The sequence below is a fragment of the Ostrinia furnacalis genome, unplaced genomic scaffold, assembly GCF_004193835.3.
Source record: "Ostrinia furnacalis isolate ACB-3 unplaced genomic scaffold, ASM419383v2 OfSCF1926, whole genome shotgun sequence".
Taxonomy (NCBI): Eukaryota; Metazoa; Arthropoda; class Insecta; order Lepidoptera; family Crambidae; genus Ostrinia; species Ostrinia furnacalis.
Genome location: NW_021132165.1, coordinates 114,967 through 135,804, shown reverse-complemented (window position 1 = coordinate 135,804; position 20,838 = coordinate 114,967). Strand labels below are relative to the sequence as shown.

The following is a 20,838-nucleotide window of genomic DNA, read 5'->3' as shown; positions in this document are numbered from 1 at the left end:
AAGAAGATATACAGTAAAACAATCTTTACAACGTATTTAAACGTAAACTAAGTGCAAAGCAATAAAAACAATTACTTATTTATCAAGTACTATTAGATAATGCATCCCATCATTAAGTCCGCCTCTGTTAATTTTTTTTTTTGCAAATAGCGGCTATTCTGGTTCTATGAAGTCACAGTATCATTACGAACGGTACCGATCTATTGTGATTTGTGATCGACGCTATTTTCTTTTTAAATAAATAAATACGCCACCGACCCGATGCGAGGCTGGTTAGGATGTTACGCTTTTTTATAAAGGTTAAGTTTTTTAATGAGTTTTTTAATGCCTTTGGAGTCTGATGATATTATTCTTCCCGCGATTTCTCGCACGTATTGTCACATAAATCTTGATCTATCGCCAAACACAAAGCTTGGGTAATCGTAAAATTTCTTTAAAAAAATCTTCAAAATTGCTATCAAGTACAGCTATTAATAGTCGCATTAAAATTTATTGCTTTCGTTTAGCACTTTAGCGCTTGATTGTATTTCGCAAATATACGAGTAGAGACTGTTAATTTACAGACTAGCTTACCTTGAATTTTTTTGGCAATCAAAAAGGGGGACGGGGGACTAGACAAATTCTGGGGGAGAGGCGTGCTCCGCTATATACGTCCATTCTTAAAATATGACCCTCTGAAAGTGACCTCTTAAAATATGACCCTCTGAAAGTGACCCTTTGGTAATACTATAATTAGAAGATTCGATAGTAAAACACAACTCAGTAGATTTATCAACATTTATTGTTTATAATAACGACATTAATTTATACTTACAATATAAAGGTTAATCATAGGTTATCATGGAATACCTACAATCTACATCGTTTCCATATCGTCGCAGATGACCACTGTCCCTGCAATGACCAGACTCCACAAACTTGGAAACACCTCTTACAGTGCCCTAGATTTGCTTCAGCCTGATATAACCATAAAAGGACATCCCGCTTGCTAAATATTAACCCATATTATCAACAAGAAATAATCAGAAAAGAAGACACAGCAAAAAGCTTCAAAGCCTACATTACCCATTATACTTAGTCAGTCACCTAATGCTTCAACCACACCAACGCGTGCAGACCGCCATCGCCGTCGCGATCACGGCGCGATCATAGGCCAATGACAGGTCGCGCGCGTGAACTGTCATAGGTCGCGCGACCTGTCATTGGCCTATGACACAGTAGATAAATCAAACAGTACGGAAGCTTCATACAAACGCTCGAAATCAGACTCACGTACACAGACGCACGCTTTACACGAGCTCTAAGCGAACCTCGCAGTCCATCCGTCGCGGGTGTCGCGCGCGTTGCGTTTTTAATAATAATTTTATTGCATCCACTGGCCGCTGTATTTTTAAAAACATGCCACGAGTGTATTGCGTAGTATACGGCTAGCTACTTTAACTCGGCATCTTCAAAACCAGAATTTTCATTTTTTGAACTTCCTAATAATTCTGAATGGTAAAAATGATTAAATATTACTTTTTAAATAAAATGCTTACATCTGATTTTCTAGTAGTTATTTTTAAATTACGTAATTACGGTTCTTAACAATTTGTGTGTTCTATTTGATAAAGTAATTTGCTCAGCGCGCTTTTGTACTAAGTGATGAATTGTACGTGTACCTAATTTATAATTTTTTTAACTACTTAGTTAAATAATTTATTAAATTACGTATTTGATAATTAAATAACCTAAATAAACGTTTTAATAAATAAGTAAGTAAAAACCTTATTAAATATATAAAGATTAAGAGTGACAACCCTAACACTCAGTTGAAGTGTAGGTATTTAACTCGACGAAAGGGCTTAGTTTCCGTACTGCTTTAGCTCATATATTTACTGTGCCTATGATCTGATCACGCTGGCGATGGCGATCTGCACGCGTTGGTGTGATTGAAGCTTAAAAGAATTTAACCAAACTTATGGAACTAACAAATTACATTCACAAACTAAATTACAGCTCTGCAATTATTGGAGTACCTACTCCACTAGCTTCCATTGCAAGTAGGTACATCTCAACTAACAAAAATAAAATAAAGATACACACTTAAAAAAAAGCACTGGAAAACGTTTGCTATAGTTCGTCGACATAATTTTTCACTTTATACACGGAAATTATAAACTTTCGCAATTTTTGAGTCTGGGCCCATAACCTGTTAATGAAACGCAGTTGGCGGTTTTCTAGACTAACTTTTATTTCCATAGACAAAAACAATAAACAATTGACCCTAGATTATTTTGTTATTTTCACATATTTTACGTAAATTCTTAGGGATTTTTATTATTCAATATCGATATTAATTACATAATTGGTACGAGTACCTACAACCAACAATGAGGAACATTATTAAAGTCTTTGAAAATTGTAAAACTGGAATACTTACTGTGTCACAATGTAATGACATTTTTTACTCGTTTTCCAGCTAAGAAGTCAGTATTCAATCTATGGCCCGTCATCCGCTGACCGTTCTAAAGGCCTATTCAGACCTAAGCGATATTCGCTACCGTCTGCGGCAGAGAAAACGCTCTAGCCGTGGTACTTGATACTAAATACCTGAGCGAAACCCGCGTGGTATGTACCTCTACCCACAGCGGCAGCGAATATCGCTCAGGTTTGAATAGGCCTGTAAAAAAACATTTCTTTCGACTTTATTAATAATTGGATATAAAAGTAATTAACAAATTATTTAGTTCTAAAGCCGTTCCTCAATGCTGACGTAGTAACCTGACGTTGGCTTCAGCAACACGACAAATTTGAGTTCCAGTTGTGTGTGGTCACCATTGAAGCGGTATTTTCGGAGAACATGAGCGAGGGTTGTTTTCAGCGACATGTACGCGTAGGTTTTGCCTGAAATACATAATATACTCGTAGGTTATCTCTTTAATAATATAGTAGAATAGAACCACCCCCATTCTTTCCGTGGGTTTCGTATGAGGCTACCAACATCAGGATCCCCTAACCCGCCTGACCAGCGTGAGGAGTGGAGGCCAAATCCTCAATTTTCCTTTGGTAAGTTGGAAAGCACCGTCTGACTAAAATGTTGCGACTGTCATTGAAATGGGGATGAAATGCTGACACTTGAGACTGAAATTCAAGCGGCCAATACTAGATCGTTTCATCCACGAAGACGCGCTTCACCAGTCTTCCGCTAATGTTTGAGTGTAATCGGTACACGCTAAATTATCTAAGAGTGCACACGCACATTATGACTGCGCTTTTCTCGACCTATTATAGCTAGTTTCTCTAACACTAGTGGATGAAACGATCTATTATAGCTAGTTTCTCTAACACAGGTTTTAGTTTTATAAATTTTAATACCTACCTATACACATCCTCCTCCCCAAACTGAAGGCAGCGAATGCGTTAGGGTTGTCTGGTAAACTAGCCGGATCCATCCACCGGTCGGGATTGAACTGGTCCACGTCTGCTCCCCACATGGGATGCTTGTGAATCCCAAACAAAAGCAAAAAGCAGGACCGCCCAGCTGCTAGCGTGTAGTTCTCTGCAAGAGTTTCATAATTGTAGAATGATGCGGGGATCACACCCGCGAGCTCTGTCATAGTGATCCAGTGAATGAATCACTAAGCCAGGTGGCCGTCCTTAGGGTGCTACAGTGTTTATTTGATGAGCCATCATCCTTTATGTCGCGCTGCGAGAGTTGAGGCGATCATCTCAAGTTTTTTTTGTTTCTACCGTGTTCGTATGCGCGACCCGTTACATCCTGTGACCCTTACTCAATTGCACGTTCTTGTCCAGCCGCCTGCCCAGCACCGGCCCAATCGGGTATAATCTCAGGCTCTCCTTTAGAACTGCCTCCAAGTACACCAGTTGGGAAAGATCGTGTTTCTCCACGTCACGATCTGAGTCACCAAGCACCACTTTTAATCTGGAAGGTAATTTATAACAGTTTTTGTACATTAAACAATATTTTCCAACCCTTCTGGCTGCGCATGTGGAGTGTAGGCCAAATCCTACATATGCCCGGTAAAATCAAATTTAGTTATCTTCATGAAACATGCAGGCTTCCCACTCGGTGAACGGAAGGTCGCGACACAGATAATATAATACCAGTGCATTAGTCGAGAAGTATACGGCCTCTGGCTAAATGATGACGATTACCTGATGTTCATCATAATGATACTTACTCCTGGTAGACCTTCTCCTGCACTTCAGGGTGGGATCCCAGCAGTAGAAGTGTGTACATTAACACGGTGGCGGTCGTGTCGTAGCCGCCCACAATCATCGTGTCTACATGTTCTCTTAACTCTCTGTCGTTCATCACTCCTTTCTCCAAGGATAACTCAAAGAGTAGATCCATGAAGGCTTTGAATTTTTTGCCTAGAATTTCGAGGTTGACATTATTCTCCCGAAGCAGTGACATTACAGTTAATATTAAGTTTTTACTACTTAACTTCTTTATGTTAATCTAAAATTAAACCGCCTCCAAAAAAAGTCCACCAAAATAGAATGAGAGAAAGAAAGACGAAATTTTAATTAAGTATCATCGACAATACGCTTAACTTACAATACTTAAAAATTATTTAACGAGTAGGTAATTACTGGAAACAAATGAATTATTTCAATTAAATAAAATAAAGCTTCGAACAAAGAAAGAATCACGTAAATCGGGTTGGAGATCTCGGCGTAATCGGTGTACGTACATAACATAGAAAAAAAAGTATACCAACCGAATTGAGAACCATCCCCTTTTATTGAAATCGGTTAATAAAGTGCTTCTTACCTGAAGTATTTCCAGTTGTTCTTTCAGGGAGTATGTTGTTGTTGTCAAATTCAGTTTTTCTTCTTTTGATCACCTAAATTAGGGAACGAGAACTTCACAATTAAACAACATTACATTTACGTTAGAAATCTATACTTATAATAAATCTGTAGAGAGGTCAATTCTGTACATGGAATATATTTTCAAAATAACTATCAGGGGGTGATTAGTGATCGATACTGATGCCAAAAATGCAATCAGTAAAATTTTTGTCTGTCTGTCTGTCTGTCTGTCTGTCTGTATGTTCCTTATAAAAACAAAAACTACTCTACGGATTTTAACGAAACTTGGTACAATTATTCTTCATACTCCTGGGCAGGTTATAGGATACTTAGGAATTCCCACAGGAACAGGAATTACAGGGAAAATCCTTTTGTATGAAAAATCTAAACCGCTTAAGTTAGACGCTTGAAATTTGGCATGCAGGTCCCTTAGTAAACTTAAAGCTTAGTTACAACAGGATATTGCGAAATTCCAAAGGGAACGGGCGTTAGCGGGAAAAAACATTTGTATGAAAAAATGTAAACCGCGTAAGATAGATGAAGGGGGTAAAACGGGATCCACGCGTACGAAGTCGCGGGGCGGCCGCTAGTTCATAATATTACTATGGTTAGAAATTCAAATCTACGACCTTTGAGTGCTCACAATAGTAGGGAATTTAGTGCAAGAACCCCTCCACTTTGGTATAGAAGGCTCATTTTTGCACCAGTTGTTCTTTGGGTGCTCCTGAGTAGATTTCCGTCGGTAGACATCGGGAGCCCCCCCTGTGGTAGCAGGGGGAGGGGGGGCAAGTTTCCTTCTGCCGCGCTTCACTTTATGGCCCATATCTTCAAATCTATGGGCATTAGGGCAAGTGTGGTGTCATTTTCGAATAATTAAAGGATGGCTTATTCATTTCTAGAACAAACTTTTTTCCTTTTCGTACGAAATAATAGAAATATGGAGTAAAATTCACAAAAACCAAAAAGTATTTTTTTAAATAAACGTCGTTTACTTTTAAGCCACTGGAGATAATCTAAAAAAAAAAATATGTTCTGAAAGCTACATTTATCAGGATTATAAATATATACCATTGTATGGTACTTTTTTCGAAAAAAGTAGGTGAAAAAAAATTATTCTTCAGGACACAGCGGGCGAATTTTAATGCGCGTCGGAAAAAAATATTTATTTTATCCATAAATTCATACTATTTGGTTCATAAGCAAGTTAAGATTATTATTTTAGAATTTATTTAGAGTTCCTGGCACATCATGCTACCATGATTTGTATTTTTTCTTCAATTAATTTTGAACTCTATGTGTAAGTTATAAGGTTGAAAATAGTTTAATTACATTGTATTAATGAAAATATCATAAGAAGAAAGCACTAAATAAAGAACTTGAATTTGTCTAAACGTCTAATGATTATGATTATTATTTTAATTAACATTTTTATTTCTACATACTGTTGTACCAGTGATAACGGAAAGGTAAGTGTGAGGAAAGTGAGGATTGATATTATCATAGTACGGGAGATTATTTTTAACACATAGGCTACGGCTGTGACCATTATAGTTGTTTTTTCAGACAGCACCTGCATCTGCACTACTTCTTGCACTTACATCTCACCATTTCCAGGCAAGCTTCGGCAGCTACGGGCAAATCGGTCCATGTAGGCTCCATGTTGCTATCGACTCTGGTCCACACCCAACCAGTCGGATAAAGGGAAGACTGAGTCGGTTGCTTGCAACTGATCCTATACGCGAACCCCTTGATATACTGCCAGTAGCCAATGCTGATACAAAGCTGTCTGGGTTATTTTATGTAGGGTCACACCTAAGCGTAGTCCACAGCGACCCATTAGGATCTTTATTCTCGCTTTTTTATTCCCTATCATCCAAAAAAATCCTATCCATTAGTTAAGCGAATTAAGCGTCTGAGTGAAAGCCACCTAATAGTCTTCTGATGCCGGATATGACCCAAGCAGACCCATCCTTACAGTATTAAGTGTTTCATGGACTCCACATTGTATTCCACATGCTTGAGAGCTTCTGTTGTTAGGCCCATTTTGTGATTCGTTCCATAATGCCCAGTTGGCGTACCTGTAATTGCTTGGGCATACCTTTGAAAAGTTTTCTTCATGACCCTGTATTTCCCTTTAGGAATGATTTGGAGAGGCTTATATCGTTGGAGCTTTCCCATTCAGCCCTGTTATTCTTGAATATGGCCATATTATGGCCATGACGTACCTAAGCTTTTAGATAAAGGTACTATCAGTTCTGACCCAATAGTTATCCTCTCTGACCCTTGTCTCGCTAGACTGTCGGCTCTCTCATTGCATTCGATCCGCGTATGTCCAGGTATCCCACATTAGGGACACTTTGTCATGTCTTCAGAGTTTGTTCATCTTTAAGATTGCTTCTAGAATACCTAATTCTAGACTCAACCTTCACTGAGGCGATGGCTTTGTTTGAGTACTGCCTGGCTGTGGCTAAGGATGTACCTAAATATTGCGTTTCTTACACCCGTTTTTAGTGCACACATAATTATAGCGTAGAATTCAGCTTGAAATACTGTAGCAAACCTCCTTAAACGTGCACTGTGTTTATTACTATATGCTTGACTTTATATGTTTATTACTACTTTATGAACGAGTGCTGTAAGTGCCCACCAACCTAGGCAGTTTTGTATCAGTATATCAAGGGCAGTAATTATGACCAGACCAGAATCGATAGCAACATGGAGCCTACATGGAATAATTGCCCGTAGCTGCGGAAGCTTGCCTGGAAAGAAGTAGTGCAGAAGCTGGTGCTGTCTGAAAAAACAACTATAATGGTCACAGCCGTAGCCTTTGTGCTAAAAATAATCTCCCGTACTATGATAATATAATCAATCTTCTCTTTCCTCACACTTACCTTTCCCTTATCACTGGTACAATAGTATGTAGAAATAAAAATGTTAATTAAAATAATAATAATAATCATTAGACGTTTAGACAAATTCAAGTTCTTTATTTAGTGCTTTCTTCTTATGATATTTTCAATAATACAATATATTTAAACTATTTTCAACCTTATGACTTACACATAGAGTTCAAAATTAATTGAAGAAAAAATACAAATCATGGTAGCATGATGTGCCAGGAACTCTAAATAAATTCTAAAATAATAATCTTAACTTGCTTATGAACCAAATAGTATGAATTCATGGATAAAATAAATATTTTTTTCCGACGCGTATTAAAATTCGCCCGCTGTGTCCTGAAGAAAAATTTTTTTTCACCTACTTTTTTCGAAAAAAGTACCATACAATGGTATATATTTATAATCCTGATAAATATAGCTTTCAGGACATATTTTTTTTATTAGATTATCTCCAGTGGTTTAAAAGTAAACCACGTTTATTTAAAAAAATACTTTTTGGTTTTTGTGATTTTTACTCCATATTTCTATTTTTTTGTATGAAAAGGCAAAAAGTTTGTTCTAGAAATGAATTCGCCATCCTTTAATTATCCGAAAATGACACCACCCTTGCCCTAATACCCATAGTTTTGAAGATATGGGCCTTAAAGTGAAGCGCGGCAGAAGGAAACTTGCCCCCCCTCCCCCTGCTACCACAGGGGGGGCTCCCGATGTCTACCGACGGAAATCTACTCAGGAGCACCCAAAGAACAACTGGTGCAAAAATGAGCCTTCTATACCAAAGTGGAGGGGTCTCCATACAAATCATTGCACTAAATTCCCTACTACAACCTACAACTTTAGTCTTTAACTTTATCTAACTTTATCTCTCTGTATCTCTATGGGTTGAACTCACAGTATCAGACATATTGTGCAGTATCTTCAAACAAGCGTCCTGCTTCTTCCTCACGTTGCTCCATCTGAAGGTGTAATCGCTGTGCAGCCAGAACTTCCGGAAGCGGACTGCTATGATTTTTAATATCTCGTCCACTGCTGTCACGTACTGACTGTTGAGGATCGTATGGTCTGTGAAATCCACGCCCATGGCTGTCACTGGAAAAAAAAGAAATGCTTTCAGTAGGGCCTTGATCACACGTACCGAGTAAACGGGCGGGACAGTAAAATGGTGCAGTCCTGTTGTCCCCCCTGCTTGGCCCCACTGGGGGAGCCAACAGGATTTCGAAATCCTGTTGTCCCCCCTGGCTAGGGGAGACAACAGGACTGGATTTTCAAGCAATGATTTGAGGACTGTTGTCCCCCCTGGTAAACATTGGGTATTTAGAAGCCATATATTTTGATAATAGTTTCTATAATAGACAATCGAGTTTAGTAATCAATGATTTGAGGACTGTTGTCCCCCCTGGCAAACATTATTTAAAAGCCATATATTATAGGTACAAAACTCGATTGTCTATTATAGAAACTATTATCAAAATATATGGCTTCTAAATACCCAATGTTTACCAGGGGGGACAACAGTCCTCAAATCATTGCTTGAAAATCCAGTCCTGTTGTCTCCCCTAGCCAGGGGGGACAACAGGATTTGGAAATCCTGTTGGCTCCCCCAGGGGGGCCAAGCAGGGGGGACAACAGGACTGCACCGTTAAATTTATATCATCATAGTTTAAATTGATTAACAATACAATACACCAAATTCGTTTCATCAACAAAGGTGTTATTTGGTAATAAATGTACTTTTTTCTGAACATCTAAAAATTTAATAAAAATTGAGATCATAAGTCTGTACCCCCAGTGAAAAGGGATCTAACTCGACTTAGATCAAAATCGACTTTATAACATAATGTGAATCTCTGAAAAATTAGCTATTTTTGTATCTAATCGGTATGTTTCTACGACGTATAGAAAAGAAAATAATTTTGTGCCAAATGATACAAGTAAGGCTTTGTGAACTTTTCTTTCGTGTATATTGATACATGTCTACTTTTAACAAAGTGTACCGGAGGCTTCTTTCGCTTTTTTGTTGTGTCAAGAGGTATGACTCGTGTTACTACTTTTTACACGATTGAAGTTGTGCAGATTGAATTTGTGATTAACAATATAAGATGACGTGTAAAATGTTGTAAGTTACTTAGATCAAAAACATTTGAAAATCGCAACTAATAATTTGGTTAATTATTTGGTGTAAAATGATACAACTTAGCCCAAACGTCAGATTAAAAGAAAAAATAATGTCGTAGTTTATAAATCAAAGAACTTTAGTTCATAGTTTTAATAAATCTACTAGTAAAACATACAATTGAATTCATAGTGCCTAACGTTGTCAATAAAAGTACTTAATAAGTGCATTATCGAATTTACAAGAGCTCCAACTACCAGAAATCTTTATAAACAAAACTCATCACCTTTGACAACAAATTGAACTGGGCGAGTCATGTCGAGAACAAAATAAAAATGGCCTGTATAGCATTCCATCAGTGCAAGAGACTCATTGTATGGCCCTCTTACACATATTATTATGGATCAAAATTACCTATCGATAGCTTACTTTATTCTGATGAATAAATGTCATTACAAGTTTTTCTCTAAAACTGATAATTTGGCTAGAAAAAAATATTTTCTATCCACGCAGTACGCCGGCAGCGTTCGGATCGGATATAATGACGTCATCGTCCCCGCGCCGGGCGGTCAGTGAACTTTTTTAGTAATTTGGCCATAACTTCGTCAATTTTTGTCGTAGAACAAAAATTTTTGCACTGTGTATTAAGGATTTCTTAGCCCTATAAATCTGCATTCACAGCTAAAAATCGAAATGATCCTCATTACAGTCGAACTTCACGTACAGGTAAGTTCGTTTGACTATTAATAATTTCAACAGTTGCAACATAACAAAAGTGACAAAACAACATAAGATAAAGATGACTAGCGTTTCAAATAGTTCCCTGCGTCAGAGTGATGTGTGCCGCAGCGATGCAAAAAGCAAAGAGCTCAGTATAAACACTACCCTCAAAAGGGCAGAACACTGATTTTCAGCTTTTGCTAGAGAACGCATGAAGCGTACAGGTACGGAATGAACCCGTTCGCTTTCGGAAACAATATCTACATTAGTATAAAATATATGATGAGACAAATAATCTTATGGTATAGTGTGCTTACTTTCTGTGAAAGTTTTCTTTCACAGAAATAAGCAATGGAAAGGGGGAGCGAGAGGCCTCAGCCGACACTCCGGTTATCCGCTGCCGACACCCTTTGCGCAAGAGGACAGCTTATGGTCTCCAACTGTCCCTTCCTAACAGGCCTCGGTCGCTAGACATGGAGGTGTCTGGTGGCGGCTAAGGACGAATGCTACAGGCAACAGCCAATGGCGATGTCCCGCGTTCCCTCATATCACTTATATGGATCATGGCAGAAACAGTCAGGTTTTTAGTGGGTGTAGGGGCTACCCACCTTCTGGTAGGAAGAACCCCAAATAACCCAATAGCTGCCCCTGCAGCTGGTGGGTATGAAATGTTATGCATTTTCCGGAATAGTAAACAGGAAAAGTTTGTTTTGAATAGAACCGATTTGAAAAAATCTCTCACAATTAAAATTCAAAAAAATTTCTGCTGAACATAGGCTGTATAAAATATTCTCAAAATAGTAAAAAACCTTTGATAATTTACTATTTGATAAAGAATTTACGTATTTATTATTGATTAGGACTAATGTATACCATTATTTATAATTATGGAGTCGGTGTTGGAAGATTTGAAGATTTTATAGTTTCCTTGAGCTGTCACTTGACAGCCTGGCATACTTTTACGATGGTGGATCAAAGTATTTTGATTTGACTATAGAGCGTGAGAACACGCACACAGTCATAATTATTTTAGTGTGAATAAAACTAGCATCGAAATTACCTAAACTTGACATGCCACGCTAGACGTAAACGCTCTTAAAATACTAATAAAAAATACATACTCACCAATGACAACGACCTCTTTGTATTCGATGTCGTTTGACAGTGTGTGTTGGCAGGACTTCATGGTGTCTCTCATATTAAAATTTATCCTTCAAACATATAACCTCCTTGCAATTGTTATCTGTGTTCTTTTCTCTTTCCCGCCTTTTATAGTCTGTTAATTGACTTTTGAGTATTGTCGTTTGTTAGTTAAATGCGTACTAATAATAAATAAATAAATTATATCACATTCAGTTTTGAGTCCTGCTGACTGTTTTGTGTCTTTTAGTTCGATGGTCTGCGCTTGCGACGATTTTTTTCTATTTCTGTAACAAAAAGAACAGATTATTAGTATTAGTAACATGCAATAAATAACATCCTACTATAATAAAGGCCATAACAGACTTATCAACTCGGAAAGGGATCAACACCCTTTGCCTTTCGCGCGCTGTCAACGGCGAGGCGTTTACGTTAGGCCCAGAACAGACGGTGAAACGCAACTGCAACTGCTAGTTACTTTTGAGTTGCATCTAAGTTTCTGCCATAGCGTCCACATGACGCGACCAGCTTGAAACTTTCAGTTTCAGTTTTATTTATCAGAATCATCAGAAAGTTGCAATTTCGTTGCAGTTGCGTTTCACCTTCTATTCTGGGCCTTACAGCGCGGATAAGTGTGCGTTGCAGTATGAAGTTTCATACAAAGAATACTGACCACCTCGAGTTGATACGGTTACGATCCCTTTCCTGGTAGATAAATGTGCTACGTCCTTTAATGCAATAAACAAATTAACAGATGAACGAACTTGGAAACTATTTGGCAAGCATCTTGACAAGTTATTATTAATCACGGCATTTGTCTGCCATATAATGGTTGTGTCTGTGTACTTAATAAAATAGTGAATTCATAAATAAAATTGTGAATTTTGGCCACTAATCATCATTAATATAATTTACTTCAAGGTAGCAGGAAGGCGCTGGATGCAGGCCGCTACCAAGAAACCGTGCGATGTGGAGGTCATTGGGGGAGGCCTATGTTCAGCAGTGGACGTCCTATGGCTGAAATGATGATGATGATGATTCAAGTAAGTCATAGTCTGAGAAATAATATTTTTGCCAGCCTGTTCTTTAGCTACACCCTGTATTTATGTATTGCGCACGTTGCAATCAACACCCTGTGTAGCAATTTCAAAGACGAATTCCATTGTTTAATACTATAATAAATCATATAATTTGGGGAAAATTACTTATGACTAAAATATTGTGTAATTTATTGTGATAAATAAAAGATAAATCGATATCACTATCTGGGAGTATGTCACTGACTCAATCGAGCATATTAAATATAACAATATTGACCGTTGTAAAAAATATTATGTTGTGTAAGTATGCTAAAGAACTAGGTACATAAATAAAGGCTATTTGTATGTTTGATTTGAGCTAAATAAATAAACACATAATATCAATGTATATCTATCATTCGTGCCTAAGACGGGCCCTGTATCAAAATTTGGCCCCATGTAAAAAAGTCATTGCAAAATTAAAGAACTTCCTTAGGCAATAAAGATAAAGACATACATAAATATGGGTCATTCCACAAAAATATGTCAACTCTTAGTCCGCGCCACATTTCACAAGAAATGTTTGTTAATATTTTATTCCAAAATTGTTAAATAACAGCTCGCAATGGTGTTTTATTCATCACCCATTTATATTTTTTAAAATATTTTTCAAACATCTTAAATACCTTTTAAATGACCCAAAACGTCATTCCCTAGGCATGTCCGTACTCCAAAAGTTTGTGTTTTGGAACCCATATTTATAAAAACATCAACTTGATCCTTTATTATAATTAACGAATATTCTATTCAAACCTATATTACACCAAATTCTATTAATATTTTGCGATTTCAATAAACAATAATTTGATTTTCTTTAGTTGAAAAAGAGTCCACAGCTTTTAGCGTCATTCCCTCGCCACGCACTGATTTTATAATTTTGCGCTTTAATGTGTATTTAGAGTGAATGACATTTAGTTGAGTTTAAAGTACGATACGAAGTTATCCTCAGAACATACTGGCTTTGCGGCAGCCGTTTTTTGAATTAGTGCAAACGTGCCAGATGTTGCGAAAACATGTGTTGATACAGTCACTTCGTCAGTCCCTAGTTGAGTAGCTTTATTGATTACAATAGGAAATTGTATATAATTTAATAGTATTTAAGTGTGGTTTTTCGGCTATTTTCGGCACATCGTATCAAGCATCTTATAATATAAAGTTAATCTGCATTTTTGTTAAATTTTACTTCAAATCGTCAGTCCCTAGACCGTCAGGCCCTAGCTTTAAACGGCGCTAGGGACTAAGTTACTAGTTAGGGAATAACGTTTTTTATATAGTATTATTAACACAACAACTACATTAAGTATATTAACTTATCTATAAGTGTTAAGGTTGTAAGTTTTATACTTTATTAAAAGTCACATAGGAGTAATGTAGTATGAAAAAACTTAAAATTATAATTTCTCCTAAAATAAAGCATAAAATGACTGGCCCTTTTAGACATAACATAATTAATACATAAACTATAATTTACACTAATAAAGTATTCAAAAGCATCTTAAAAAAGTTTAGGACAAAATGACGTCGAAAATATACAGATTTTTATGGAATGACCCATATATGTGTGAAAACATATTATTACAGAGCAACATGATTGGTCTTACAGTTTTACAGGTGATTCAACATGTTTTACCAAGATATTGGCATGTATCATTATAATGTCAAGTAAGAATGTCAATAATACATTAAAATTCATATTATCAATACATCTGATTATAATTATCTCACTCTGCCTGCCTAATCCAAAATAGTGCGGCCTTGCTTGGGGCATCCTGTGGGCCCCTGAAGCCCTGGGACCCCGTATCATTGATATGACATTAACAATCTCTGGGTCTATTAAAGATTCTGAAAATATTTTTTCAATAGAACGCCACATCATTTGTTTTGTGAGTGTAGGATATTAGGCTATACATGCCCGAAAACTGAACTTTCTGTGTCAGAACGAAATTCACCCGCTAGTTTTCACTTTTCAATAAGTCTAATTCGTTTCAAGGTTGAATTTTCTCATGCTTAGAAAAATAAACACTTCTCCCAAAATTTTCCTACAATCTTATTGGCTGTGACCCCATTTATCTAGACCCAAATACCCACGGTCGATGACCTAGCCTCGTCAGATAGTGCAGGTGGTCATTATTGATTGAGGGTTTGAGGGCGAAGGGACCATTACTAGGAGGGTTAAGTGGGGTTAGGCTTTCTATGATGATGGGTTGAAGTTGAATGGGGTTAGAAGTGTCTAAAATCTAGATTTAGGAAGAAGTCGATCGGTATGTGGTAGGCGTGGACCTTTGGGAATAAGCCGTATGTAGGGTAGTATAATATTATGTCAAAAATATATCGCATATTGTGTTGCTTAGAATTAGATCATTCGTTGAAGTATCAGTAAGATTCTTATGAAGATAATAATTGGAATTTTTTCTCGGAAACAATTCGAAATAGGGAAAAACTGAACGTCTCTCTTTACTTTCATTTTAAGAGGATAAATTCAAGTTATTATAATTCTGAAAAAAAAAAAAAACTATTATTTCCGGCCTGCTGCTATTCCTGCGTGTGCGTAACTTTGACATGTGTCAAATAAAAAAGTTCGTTTGTTCGTATCTTGACAGACGACTTCTACAATCTCCAAACTTCATAATTAGGAAGTTGGCTGCTATCGCCCACTAATGACCTGTCCACGTTATCAGGTGCTCTTAAGCGGTCATTGACACCATGTGTTACTATGCTGATTGTGCTGAGGATAATTAGGCAAAATATCTTTTAAGTTTAGTAGAATTTCCGGGATAAATCCCACCACTAGTTCCCGCCACTGAAACTCCTGTATACTTAAACCAGGATCGAAAGCTTGATAGTGTATAAAACTCAACCAGTGTTATGGGCCATTGCCACTTATTTTGCCATTTTCGATAAATCCAATGTCCAATGAACTCTGCCCCTTTAACTACGCATAGTTAAATTGTAGACCATCGGTTAGCAGGAAAACGGTAGCAAGGGCCGAATACATTTGGGATGCCCCATGACGTAGGCGGTGCCACTGCCAACACCCATGGAATATATTACTGGTATATGGCACGGACAACGGCATGTCAAAATTAACATTGCCGTATCTTATAGCCGTTGAAATAAGAGCGATTTTGGAACAAAAATGCATAGTTTGACGAGCTGTCTTTAGCTAATTTTGACAGGGACTCGTGTGCTATGACAACGATATTATTATGAACATCTTCGTAATATATTGCCTGTCAGATAAGATGTCATAGGCTATTTCATCCAGAATATATTCCGTTTTGGCAGATAGGTATACATGTTTTGTTTAGATCGCATTATAATAAATAATGATATTAAAATGTGTAATAATAAAGAGGATATGATAGGTATTTGCGTTGCATCTTTTTGGCACCACGTTGTGTTCCCATAACCATTGCAGTGGTAGGGTTAAAATTATAAAGAAAAAATATAAAAGAGATTTTCAGTAAATTGCAAAAAGTACCTAATCGTTTAGCCCGCAGAATCGCTAAAATCAAGTGGCAGTGGGCAGGGCGGCCGCTGGGGCAGGAAAGTTCTTGGGCAGGCCTCCCACTAGGTGGACCGACGATCTGGTGAAGGTCGCGGGAGGCACCTGGATGCGGGCGGCGCAGGACCGGTCTTTGTGGAAATCCTTGGGGGAGGCCTTTGTCCAGCAGTGGACGTCTTTCGGCTAAAACGAACGAACGGACGAACGAACCTAATCGTTTGAGAATGAAAAGTTCGCAACACGTCTTTGTTACTAGGAATATGGTTGTTTTGTCAACTTTTTGGACACTTTGTGTGTCATGACTATTTGACGTTGACTCTACTTGTTCAGTTTCCCCCCGCGCAGTCTTCCATCATAACTTTTAATTATTAAACTCAGTCGGTAAAGTAATAATTAAAAACAATGTCGCATCTGGCGTCTGCGTTACTTATTATTAGAAGTGTCCAATGACTCTGGCGTCTCTGGCCATCCTTTAATAGTTCCTAAAATAACATCAGTTGGCAAGAGGAAAATATAGCAAATAAGTTTCATGAATTGAGAAACACCACGAAACATTTACAGCAATTTACCTACAAATGTTTTACATTACGGGCTACGGCTCATTTATATTCATTGATGAATAATTATTCGGATCGTAATTAAATAAGACATCATTTATTTAAGAGGCTATTATCATTACTTTTATAGGAATTACTGTCTGACTGATCACATTACATTAAATAAAAACTTAATAACAAGTATAAATGTTGCAATATTTGTCGTCATCATTATCATCAGATCATTTAATCTCCACTACAAGAGCACGAATGATGCCCGTTTTAACCATCAATGCCTAATTTTTAAGTGACCCTTATGGTAACATAGATTTTGTATTCATACGGGTCACTTAAAAATTAGGGATTGATGATGAAAACGGGCATGAGTCTCTCTAATTTACCAGAGGTAGATCAATCCTGTAGATCAGGGGTGGCCAACTTGATTAGACATAAGACCTACTGTTTACTAACGAAACCCTGGGTGATCTACCACTTACATACTTCTTGAAATCGTAAATGAAACAGCATAGTTTAGTGCACAATCATGTAGTATTTTTTGCCTTGCCACGATCGACTGGACTAATAGTCGCGATCGACCGGTTGGCCACCCCTGCTGTAGATGAAGTGAGGTAGATATAAATATGCTAACTTCAGGTCTCCCCAACTTGTCTGGTCAGCGTTGGGACTTGGGGAGTGTAGTATTATGTGGTTTAGATGGCTAGAATATGGATTCTGGCGGTGGTGGCAAATTAGAGAGCCATGAGAGTGGCACCGAGCCTAACGCCCGTATTTACAAACGATGCTTGCTTATGCGACGCAGCAAATCGAACGCACAGCGTTGAATAGAGCTCTGATTGGTTCGTGTGTCACCCTGTGCGTCCACGCGCACTGTGAGACCACATAGTAATGTTTGTAAATACGGGCCTAAGGTACAGTTTCTATCAAAGCGGGAGGAGAGGCAACATAAATATTAATTTTCATGGAACAATGACGGTTTTTCCTCAACCAGATTTGTCTGAAGTCAAGTTTGGCGCACGTCGGGCGTCACGTGGCTTTGTTTGTCTCCACCTCGTCCATCAAACTCGACCTACATTCATAACAACGACCTATTTTTAGGCTAGAATATACGCTAAACGCAAGATCGAAGAGGCGTGGGTGTGATACCTCTTTACAATGATACATTGCTTAAAGAACGTGGAATAAGGCGTACGCACTATGTGAACAATGCAAGAATGGCATATTAAGCTAAATAAACATTCTTATAGAGTTGTAACAAGGGCCATTTCTACAATAAATGATCTTCTTAAACCTACACCTTTTGTTCAAAAGAAAACTAATGCTATTATATTGACTAAGGGTTCGGACAAACCAACGCGATCACAGCGCGATCAGCCGGCGTGCAGCGATGGCGACCAGACCTAAATGCATTGATCGCCATCGCTGCACGCCGGCTGATCGCACTGTGATCGCGTTGGTTTGTCCGAACCTTAAGTTCTATAGTCTGTATGCTTTAGAAGTATGCGTAAAGGTAACACGCAATAAAAATACCTAATTCATTAGAACAATTTATTATGAAAGTTCAGTCTTTGACGATGACGGCAGAGGCTCAGAGTGTCATTTCTATGGACAGGGGCGTATTTAAGGAAAATTGGTACGTTTTGTACCAGTACACAATCTACCGTCTACACTATTTTAATGTAAGAAACATGTCTATATTTAGTATCTAATATTAAATAATTAATAATAGCCTTTCTCATTTTTATTTACTTGCCCCAAGTCCGGCCCTGCCCCACAATGGCGACTAAGGCGTGGCCACCACATGACTGACGTCTGACATTAGGCAAACACACTGACACCACGGTTTTAGTAGATAAGATATCGCAAATTGGCGAGTACCCACATTAGTAAATACCTACTAATAGTAATAGATGATAGTTGAGGTTATTGGACCTGTTTATAAATACGGGGTCGGAAAATAGAGGTTTATGTTCATATTTTACTAGCATTTTCCTGCGATCCCGTCCGCGTGATCACAGAAAATCTTTACCCCGCGTGTCACGCTTCCAAATACAGGGATAAAAACTTTCCATGGGGCGCAAACTTTAACTATACTATACCAAATTTCGTTTAAAAAGCTTCAGTGGTTGAAGCGCGAAAGAGGAATTAAACAGCCATTCATCCTACAAACTACCAAAAATTATAGGATTACTATGTTTTCTATAGATATTTTAATTAAAAGCACAAAAGGCAATGTCAGACATGGTATGGTTTCCTGGCTGACACCAAGGTTGTAACTAACATTATAGCACACTAAAATACTCTCAAGATAGTGCCAAATACATTATAGACCCCCTGTAGGTAGACTGTAGTCAGACCGAACATGAAAATCTAAATACATATAACTCAAAGGTGACTGACTGACGTGACATAGTGATCTATCAACGCACAGCCCAAACCACTGGGCGAATCGGGCGAAAAGGCATGCAGGTAGATGTTATGACGTAGGCATCCGCTAAGAAAGGATTTTACGAAACTCCACCCCTAAGGGGGTAAAACGGGATCCACGCGTACGAAGTCGTAAACATATCCAAATTTCATGATAGTGAAATGTAGGTATCGAATTAACAATCAAGAGGCATTCCAGTTTTGATAAGATAGAAACAGACATACGTCACGGTATCGTACGAGTTATGCAATATTTTATTTCGGAATTCCTTTAAAAAGGTTATAGAAGAGCTTTTTATGAAACGGTACTTAAAACTCGACTCAAAAGCTCGGTTTCTGAAAATCTGAATTGAGATTTCCAGTTTGAGCGAGCTCCTCATTTCATACTCAAGGATAAATAATAATATGTCATCGTAAAATTGTGAATTCCGTTAGTTTGCAATCTCACGCGTTATATTATAAACTGACGGTGTTCGCCGTTTCACGTTGACAAAATATAATATGAAAAGTTCATAGGTTTAGAAGATATGCACGCTTGAGCCAAACATCTAAATTCAGAAAATGGCCAAAGTCAAGCATGAATCCAAGCCTGTAGATAAATAAAATTTCAAGACTTAGGCTGACCAATACTGGCCAATTTCACTTTTCACCAAAAAGATGAAAACAATAAAAAGACTGAAACTTTTCCAGAAGAAAAAAAAAAGAAAAACGACGCAGGCGGAATTGCGCGCAAAAATAGTGAATAGATAACATTATCGCGTACAATTGACCTTTGTCTGATGATAGTAAAAATCGTGGAAATAAACTCGTAGTCTAAATAGACATAATTATAATCCGTGATGGAGTGGCTGTCTTATAGATAACCTTTAACAATAGTTAGATAGGGGGTCTACTTTATCTCGAGTTAAAAAGAATGTCGGCGCGGACTTGAAATGAGGATTTAAATAAATATATGGCGCTCATCTGCATCATCATCATCATCATTATCTCAACCATAGGACGTCCACTGCTGAACATAGGCCTCCCCCAATGCTTTCCACGTTGATCGATTGGTAGCGGCCATACGCTCATAGCATAGTAATGTACCACCATGGCCTTTCATTTTCAAAGCGACGTACCACGAGATACTGCCATAAAATGGTCAACGTACTGTCTTACCAAGCACATTACCATATCGTAGTCAAAGTAAAGTCGAGTAAAAATCCCCGAACACATCAGTGTTCCCGAATTCAAAGATCTGACTACGTATCTTCTGACCTGATCCATCATAGATCAAGATCGGAGATATAAGTAAACAACTCAAAAATGTATTATAAGCTATAGAGATTTAGATATGAATAAGTAGATAGATAACATTGATATTGAAATGGAAATCAAACGATAAATATTTGAAGACAGCAAATATAACCGTATACATAAACTAATTGAATAAACCAGAACCTTTTTAAAAAAATAAAACCGACTTCAAATGCGTGAACACAAAAAAAATAAAAATATTGCGTATAAAAAAGTTCATCCCCAATTTTCCACCCTTAGGGGTGAAATATTTTCTTCAAATTCGCATGAAACCACCCTTGAT

At 37.6% G+C, this 20,838-nt stretch overlaps 1 protein-coding gene and 1 long non-coding RNA gene across 2 annotated transcripts in view; both read right to left on the bottom strand.

Annotated features, from left to right (window-relative positions):
- Window positions 1-2,731: 2,731 nt before the first annotated feature.
- Window positions 2,732-10,227, bottom strand: LOC114354144 (cytochrome P450 4C1-like). The gene is made up of 7 exons (XM_028306404.1): window positions 10,224-10,227; window positions 8,614-8,810; window positions 4,781-4,853; window positions 4,185-4,377; window positions 3,774-3,925; window positions 3,362-3,541; window positions 2,732-2,886 (listed from the first exon to the last, which is right to left on the bottom strand). The coding sequence occupies exons 1-7, from the start codon at window positions 10,225-10,227 to the stop codon at window positions 2,732-2,734; spliced, it is 954 nt and encodes a 317-aa protein (XP_028162205.1).
- Window positions 10,228-11,710: 1,483 nt separating this feature from the next.
- Window positions 11,711-20,838, bottom strand: part of LOC114354151 (uncharacterized) — a 14,931-nt gene continuing 5,803 nt past the window's right edge. Inside the window, exon 2 of the long non-coding RNA XR_003655989.1 lies at window positions 11,711-11,981. This is a non-coding gene — a long non-coding RNA (uncharacterized LOC114354151). The remainder of the gene's footprint in view (window positions 11,982-20,838) is intronic.

Coding starts and splice junctions, on each gene's coding strand:
- LOC114354144 (XM_028306404.1), bottom strand. Junction 4,378..4,780: donor AACAACTGGAAATACTTCAG/GTAAGAAGCACT, acceptor TCGAAATTCTAG/GCAAAAAATTCAAAGCCTTC. Junction 2,887..3,361: donor GGGGAGGAGGATGTGTATAG/GTAGGTATTAAA, acceptor TATGTATTTCAG/GCAAAACCTACGCGTACATG.